At 33.2% G+C, this 8664-nt stretch overlaps 1 protein-coding gene across 1 annotated transcript; it reads right to left on the bottom strand.

Annotated features, from left to right (window-relative positions):
• Positions 1-306: 306 nt before the first annotated feature.
• Positions 307-3810, bottom strand: LOC137927888 (leucine-rich repeat-containing protein 15-like). The gene is made up of 2 exons (XM_068771395.1): positions 3785-3810; positions 307-2026 (listed from the first exon to the last, which is right to left on the bottom strand). Exons 1-2 carry the CDS (start codon positions 3808-3810, stop codon positions 307-309), a joined length of 1746 nt encoding a protein of 581 aa, XP_068627496.1.
• Between the last annotated feature and the right edge of the window lie 4854 nt (positions 3811-8664).

The raw sequence follows: 8664 nt of genomic DNA, 5'->3' as shown, positions 1-8664 counted from the left end.
AATGCTATAATATAAAAATATTTCTCTTATATTAAACACATTCGATATCTATTTATATTCAACATGTTTATAAATCACAATCCTATCAAAAACAGTCCTTCACATTTCTTTGGTTTACACCAGATCATCTTCTTCGTAATATCATATAATATCTTTTGAAGCATGCAAAGACGTGTGAGCCAGGAAATATGACAATGGCGTAGCGTTTTGCGAACTTGAGTCATTTTCAGTCGAACCAGATGGAATTGCCGGGTCAAATGTCACGTGTGTAGGCCGCTGTTTTAAACGCGGTGTGTGGGCGCGTTGTTAGCTGCTTTTAGAAACAAGCTGGTAAGGAGCGTGAATAGTTGCTACGCTGCCGACTTCGGTGCGATTAAGCAATTCATCGGGATGCTCGTGTTCATGTTCCCTGCGTTTTTCTTCGTTTGTATAATATTGAGCTCCTCGACGTCTTGTGCAACATAATGCTGCTGCAATCGCAGAGAACACCGCAATGCAAAGAAGTAGTAATCCAGCTAAAACACTCATCTGTGCCTCGTAGCTACTCGGACATGGATCCAATATGTTAAAATTTAAATCAGCAAATTTAGTCCCGCGGAGTCTCAACGGGGAATAACAAGTGAGTTGTCGAATAGTACTGTTCAACACCGTAGTTGTCATATACACGAGCATCACGCCCGCTGAGCACTGATCACACCGCCACAAATTTTTTGATAAGTCAACATGAGCTATAGCTTCTAACCTCTGTAGATCCTCTTCTTCTAGAGTTTCTATTTTGTTACGAGATAAATCTAGACGTTGAAGAAACTTTGTTCTTGCCAGAAGTTTCGATGGAAACTTTGTAAGCTTGTTCCAAGATATATCTAAACCAACGAGATGATCATTATAGGTGAAGAAATTTGGCGGTATATCTTCCAATGATAAATTTGCCAAACCAACATTATGTACTTCCGGTAAAATTTGAAGAACAATTGCAATTTCATTCAAAGGTAAATTGTTCCCGCTAAAATTTATAGTTTTTATAGTTTCGACAATCGGAGCAAACGTTTGCAAATGGAATCTGTCTATTTTATTGTGGCTTATGTCCAAATGTACGAGGGAAGTCAAATTTGTGAGAGAGGCGGGTGCTAACAGAGCCAATCTGTTATTCGAAAGTGAGAGAATCCGTAATTCCCGATTTCTACCAAACATATTGTCTACAATAACTGACAATTGATTTCCATCCAACCTTAATTTTTTCAGTTTCTTTAAGCTGATAAACTCATCAGAAGTTAGGTACTTAAATTGATTTTCTCCGAGGTCCAATTCTTCTAAATTAGCGACCAAATGATAGATTTGTGTATTAATTCTCCTTAAAAGACATCTTCTGCACTTGAAAACTCTCAAGTGTTGTATGTCTTTAAATACTTCTGGATTTAACTCGTCTAAAGGATTGTCACTCAGATCTAAATGCGTGAGTTTCGCTAACATGCGAAAGAGTCTGGGTACTAAAACGGAAATTTGATTGTTTGATAAGATCAAAGTTTTCAAAGCTGTTAAATGCCTAAAAGTTTCACTTGGCATTTGTTGTATTTTGTTATGATCAAGATTTAGATCTGTGAGGTTAATGAGTCCTCTGAAATTATCAGCTCCGATGCTAGTAAGATTATTATATGTAAGATTAATCAATCGTAGATGCTGAAGGCCCCAAAATGAATACTGTCCAATGGAAGGTACGTTAGAATTTACAATGTGTAGTTCCCGAAGGTTGAAAAACGGAGTCGGTTGGGTGAATATTGGGCCAATCGTGAGGAAGTTCGGGCGATTTTTGGGCGCCGAGATAATGATCACTTCAGCGCTCCGATCGAAGAACTCCACAGGTATATTGTGCATATCTCCACGTGAACACACTATACGTAAAATGTGCCCCAATTCCGGGTCGAATGCTGTTCGGCATGTACACTCACTTGGACATGTAATTTCAGCTCCTTTGACATTAAGCATTAAAATTATTGACATCATTAAGAGAATAACGAATCTCGGTCTCCTGAAACAAAGAGAAAATCTATGATAAAATCGGAATTATATTACAGAAATTTTAAAATTATTCTTTTGCTTTAATTCTTATTAGACATTATCATTAACTTAAATTGCACTATAAAAACAATATAAGTGAATTTATAGACTTACATGTACAACAAATATTTGGAAACGTTTGATACGATAAAAAGTTAGCCAAATAGATTTTTTTTGCTTGCTCTAAATTAGTTTAACAATAGTTTGTTAACACAATACAAAAAGAGGCGATTTTTGGTAGCTTTTGCGAATTTGAATTACAAACATTTTTTAAATTTATTACGCAGAATCTGTTCTTTTAAAGAATTTTTATTGTTTATTGTAAAAAATTACAAATATTTTCGTTTAATGTATTAAAAGAAGCAGAATAAGACTTGACTTTCTGAAATAAATTGTTCAGAATTAAATCGTTCACTGGAAAACAATTTGGTACTAAAATCGAGCAGTTACGAATTGACCAATTCATTGAAGTAGTTACGATGGTTTAATTGGTTTTAGCAGTTAACTTTGGCATCATGCCTACAAAGGATATTCACTTTGGTGTATTAATTCTTATATCTGTACAGTATCTCTCCGTAGTTTAACATTAATTCCTACATCTTTTTAATGAGTTACATCGATTAGCTATTATATATATATATATATATATATATATATATATATATATATATATATATATATGTGTGTGTGTGTGTGTGTGTGTGTGTGTGTATATCAAGTATGTTGATAAATGTTAAAAGATGTTTTAAAGAAATTATCCAAGAAAAAAATAGCGACATGTACTATTATAGGTTACTTCGAAAAAAACGCAAATGTTTATTTTAACTGATTCTTTTACTAAGTACTTAATCGTTTGTAAGAACCTTTTTTTTTGTAATAAAATATTCACAGCTATGTTATACATATATATATATATATATATTTACTATATCTCAGGTAATATCTTAGAATTATCACGCAATAAAAATAAATAGATATTATTTGTTTTATAAGACACACTGCTGTTTAAAAGAATTTTTATGTGATAATTTAGCTAGTTAATAATTTTTTTAACCACTGTAAAAACATTTGTGGGGATTACAAAAAACTTACTGAGATAATAGTGGGTTCTAAACCTTCGATCGCTGCATTCAAGGTTGGAGGATGTTATTATTTTGTTTCAAGCATACGTTCAAATCAGAACACTACAAATAAGATTATCTAAAGATTAAATATTGTACACTCCACAAATTTTCCGAGGATTGCTTAGTATTATTCACAAACTAATTGATATGTACAGTAATATGTTATAAGATAAGAAAAATACCTGCATAACGTGATTTTATCGTTTATAATTTGTTTTTAATATAATTTTAGGGTCTTTCATCATTTTTAACTTGATACGAAAATGTTATTATAAATTACCAACGTATACAGTAATATTATTAAATAGAAACATAAATACGAGAAACATCATTTCACGAGTTACGTTAATGAATGGTTTGCTTCGTTCTAATATCATATTTCACTTGTTCCACCCATCGTATATAAATTCAAATTTTATCAAACACGAATCAATAGGTAAAAGGTATATCCGTTACGTATAAAAGCAACCACTGCCACAGAGCCGGAGTGTCAATTTGTGTTCACTTGAATCCTTATTCAGTACGTGACAGTGGTTTGTTGAACATCGCACACCGCGCGCGACGTGACTCCATCAAGTTCAACAAAAGGAGAAATAACGTAATACCTTTTCAGACCTCCACGAACCTCCATGTTCAATGGGAACTAACGGTACCATGGCGTTCTATAAACAGACCCCGTCGGAAGTGCTACTACGGGTTTGTTTTGGAATGTACTACGGATTACTTGGTACTTGCGAACTAGTGAAACGTGATTTCTGAACGAATATATTTTTCCGTACGGTTCGGTATACTGTTTATCAAAAATGTAGATATTCATTGCCTTATTTTTTTACTAAAAGTCAAACTGGTAAACTTGATAACAGATAGTTATAGATATAGATAGAATGCAAGAATTCTCTGTAAAAATATAAGTGTTATTAAACATTTATTGTAATAAGCAATTCGACATTTCTTTACATGAATATCGTTAATTTTTATAATCGATATATTTAGCTTTTATGTTACATTATACTGGTTGTTACATAAACTTTGTTCTGTTCAAAGATAACGGCATTAGGAATTCCAATATTAAAAAAAATATATAAATTAAATGTATGATATATTCATCACATTAATGATTATTTTGATTGTTTTAAGAAACAGCAATTTAATTGTAAACTTAAATTTTCTGTCGACTCCAAGATTTTAGTATAAATGGAATTATAATTTTTGTCAATTCAATGAAGCCAACTATAAGACATAAGTCTATCCAAAGATATCTTCTATCTGAATCGATGAAGATGAAATAAACTTTTTATTTATAAGGAAATTAATATGACATATTTACAAGCCGAGTAAAAATCAGAGAACAGGTCAATCAGATAACGTCCATTTGTTCTTGTTAAAAATATCACGTAACCTATTAAATAAATTACGGACTATGAGGATATAATTACGGTTATAGGTTATTCTTATTCGGCAAAAGAGACATAATTACGTCGGACATTAGGACGTGTGGTCATTAAAAATTCGGGCTCTAAGCTTGACCGACGATGCGCCGCCTTTCCACGAATATAGCTTTCTGATTATGCAGCTAAAGCATTATCCTGAATTATTCATGAGCTCGAGGTTAAGGAATCTAATAAATATTCTACATGTTAACTTTTATGGACTATGGTATAGTTCCTTGGCCCTCAACTGGGTTACCTGTTATGGCAATCGGGGACGAATTGATTGCAGGAATTCAAACTAATTAAAACGTTCGTTTGCAAGGATTTGGAGCGATGTATGTGCGCTTTCATAATGATCCTTGTGGTAGAATCGATGCGATGAAAAAGGTCAACTCGTTAATAATTTAGTTCACAAAAATCGGAATAAATAGGATGAGATTGAACATTAAGACTTGTTATTTCAGCCTGTTGATGCCTACTGCAAAAGCCTCGCGCAAAGATATCTATGGGGATACCCCCCACAATACCACAATCACCACGCTTGTTAGATAAGTTGGCGATCGCAGTGTGGGATTAAGGTACGCAGAGGACACTGCTGCTTATGCGCTTAAAACGTATTCGTGAGCAGTGTTCTAATCCTAAATAATAATGGCACTAAGTGTGAAGTATATAAGATTGTGTCCCAGTAATCGAATTAGTGACCTACGTCTACAAGTCTCAATCTCAACTCTACCACTAGGCTATCACTGCTTAACACACTAGCCGTAGTATGAATATTTATTTATATTATATAATTAAAAGTATTGAAGGTTTACAGAAATATAACCTAAATATCCAATAGGTTATGTGATATTCAACAATAATATTATGTTACTGCTGGATCTAACAAAACAATCATAACTAAAAAGACAATTTACAATGCATATTAAACACCACATATATCATCAATATCAATTATAATAAACCCATTATAGAGTACGTTATTATTTTTCTTTTCTACTCAACTGCAATGTCTATGAAGTGTAAGGCATTAAAATAAGTAACAACTTTGTCAGTGATAAATAGATTCAAGACTTAATTCTAAAGTACGTCGACGTATTCTTTTGTTGATTCTCAACTCGTAACGGGTAATTTTCGTCTTCAATAGGTTGATAAATCCTTCATGGTCCTATGTAATAAAATTTCACATGATATCTCGTACCTTTCTTTTCCTTAAAAAGTATTTTTAGAAAAATCTTATTTTAGCGATCAAGAGATTTTAGTTGATAGCGATGTGCGGAACTTGGTTTGTTGACTCGTTTACATGATTGACATTACATTGTACTCATGAAAAATTAAGAGCAACTTTTCAGTTTCTGGCCGGCTCTTCTCAACATTTCAGCATTCAGAATCTGTGGTAGCTAACTACTTATGTTAAAATAATTACGACTCAAAAGCGCGTGTAAACGCCTAAATAAATAAAGATATGTTGAATTTTGATTGTTGAACTTCGTTTCTTTATCCCCTAGGCACAACAAAAATCAAATAAACTAATCGCTTATTTTATTCTAAACTTTTACATACAAGTAAAAGAATGGTAGAATATTTAATTATTTCTGTATAAATAACATATTGTCTCCTATGTACTGATTTATTATATCTCTGCGCCCATAAGGCTTTGACACTTGAAATTTAGTATTAAAATTACTTTTAGCTTTATTAAAGTCGGTTAGAAACGGATTTTACGAATTCCACCTGTGGGGAAGGTTGAAGGGGTGTTAAAAAAGTGTTTTGTGTAAAACTTAACCATAATGTTTTTTGGTATGTTAAAATTACCAAGAACGGTGTTTATAAAATTGCACCTACAAGCGGCAGTGCGGGCTATGGGAACCAGGCAGGTAGGTGACAGCTGGTTTATTATATGACTTCTTTTAATTCTATTTCATACCATCATACAGTATTGTGATTATAAAAAACCAGCCGTAAGTAAGTTAATCTCTCTAAAGTAATAATAGTACTTACTGATATTTAATATATTAGATACTTAAACACGTTAACACACAAAAGTCCTCGAGTACGATACAGTGTCGATGTTTAGTTTTTAATTCTCGTGTGGTGCATCACATTACGCGGGAACTGGGTTAATAACTTTTTATTTGATAGACAGTCTGGAGGCGGGCAATGCCGTGTTGCAAATCTGTGCTAGTAGTTTATTGTTATCGATTTTTGCAACGTTTACACTTTTGTTAGTATTAATGAAGTAGTGGTATTCCTAAATTATTTACTTCAGTTATTGCGTAGTCCGCGAAAAGATGGTTTGGTTATTTGGCCGGGACATTATAAAAACGCACGAATCGTCTACTTAGGCACCTGAAGAGGAAAAAGATCAAATAAAGAGATTCCGAAGACTCTTTAAAAATAACTCTGAGAAAGAAGTATTAATACTGAGGTTTACCAGAATAGCAGTAAAGTGTACATTCCTTCTTCTTTTCAGCTTATATATGCCCACTGCAAGGTAAAGGCTTCCTTCAAGAATCGCCACGATGACCGGTCTTCCGCTGCCTGAATCTAGCAACATCCCGCGATTTTAACTATGTCGCCAGTTCAACTAGTTTCGCTTGTCCACATCTACCTAGTAGTCACTTGAGAACACTTCGACCCAAACGGCCATCGTTTGCATAAGCAATGTACCAGGACCACTGTCACTTCAGACGAACATTTCTTCTAGTGACATTGGTGATCTTTGTTCGTCTGCAGATCTCATATTTCGATCTTTCTATAGTGTAGTAATGGTATTCACATGCGAGATATTTTAGAAAGCATTAAATGTTATTATTGAAAACTCGTAAAATTAACGGCAAGCAGTATTCAGAAAGAGAGAATTCGAATGGTGCATTTTCAACTTATCAAAAAAAATTATTGAGTTCATAGCCACAATTACGATTTATAAACTTATTAAAATGCACTTTTCCCTTATTTTGCCTAAATGTAGATATATATATATTTACTGTTCTTTCACAATATTAACACTAAAATGAATACTTTATTTTGAAACAAATGCAATGATTAATAAAAGTTTTACAACGAATGCTACTTTGAAATAAAGAAGTTGTAAGTTGTGTATCCGTACCGTGCTCTGCAGTCTCATCGATTATTCATCACAACACTTGGCCTCTTTACCTGCCCACTCCGAACGCAAAATAGAGAAAAATCTAGCTAACTTTTGCGTTTAGCCACTCAAATTCAACTCTTTTTTTTTAAACTAAGAACAAAATAAATTAACTTAAAGATTAAATTTCGTAGTATGTCATATTATAATAATACACGCATGCTTTAAGATTTCCTTAAAATATTTAATAAGAATAAAAAAATACGGGCGTTTAAACGCGAATTCGCTAAACGCGACGCATGTTTTAGCGCGCAATATCAAGAGATAAAGGGAGCGTCCCGTCTTTGCGATAGAGGGGATCGTAGATGGGGGACCACCCATGGTCGCGAATAAAATACGCAGCTGTCCGCGGAGATGGGAGACTGAGTAATAGCTAATGTACTTTTCACGATATGATAATGGTTGTTATTTCATAATTTGCCTTAATTTTGTTTCGTACTTTTATAACTCTATGTAGTATGCCTACATTTTTACTCATCCCTTTTTACCTCTATGCAAACAACCTGTGTCTGCCAGATTAAAATAAAACCTGTGTCTGCCGACTAAATTTAATTTAATTTATTAAAAATTTAGTTCAATTAAACGCCTTTAGTTTCATACTCCTTCATCAATACTGTAATCTGACTATACATTAGAGTTCATTATACACGCGTGTTTAATGCTGCTCACGGATTCCTCGTTTCCTTTATTTTATTTTTAAATTTTTTTATTAGAGTACATTGTAATAAATACGTATGCCGGTTGTGAAGAAAAATAGATGACACGAGTATCACCTTCATAATAAAAGATGAATGATGCAGATTAACCTTCCTTAGCTACAGCAGGGGGATTATTGAAAACGTAATTTGGAGAAATAAAAATTATAATTAATGTAGGGTCAGATAAGCAGTTTTAAATAAAGAATAAA

The sequence above is a fragment of the Battus philenor genome, unplaced genomic scaffold (genome assembly GCF_028537555.1).
Source record: "Battus philenor isolate CCGP_79_NKW_IND1 unplaced genomic scaffold, ilBatPhil1.0.hap1 SCAF_1, whole genome shotgun sequence".
In the NCBI taxonomy this organism is placed as follows: Eukaryota; Metazoa; Arthropoda; class Insecta; order Lepidoptera; family Papilionidae; genus Battus; species Battus philenor.
The sequence above is the reverse complement of the archived record's forward strand: the minus strand, read 5'-3'. Positions and strand labels throughout refer to the sequence as shown.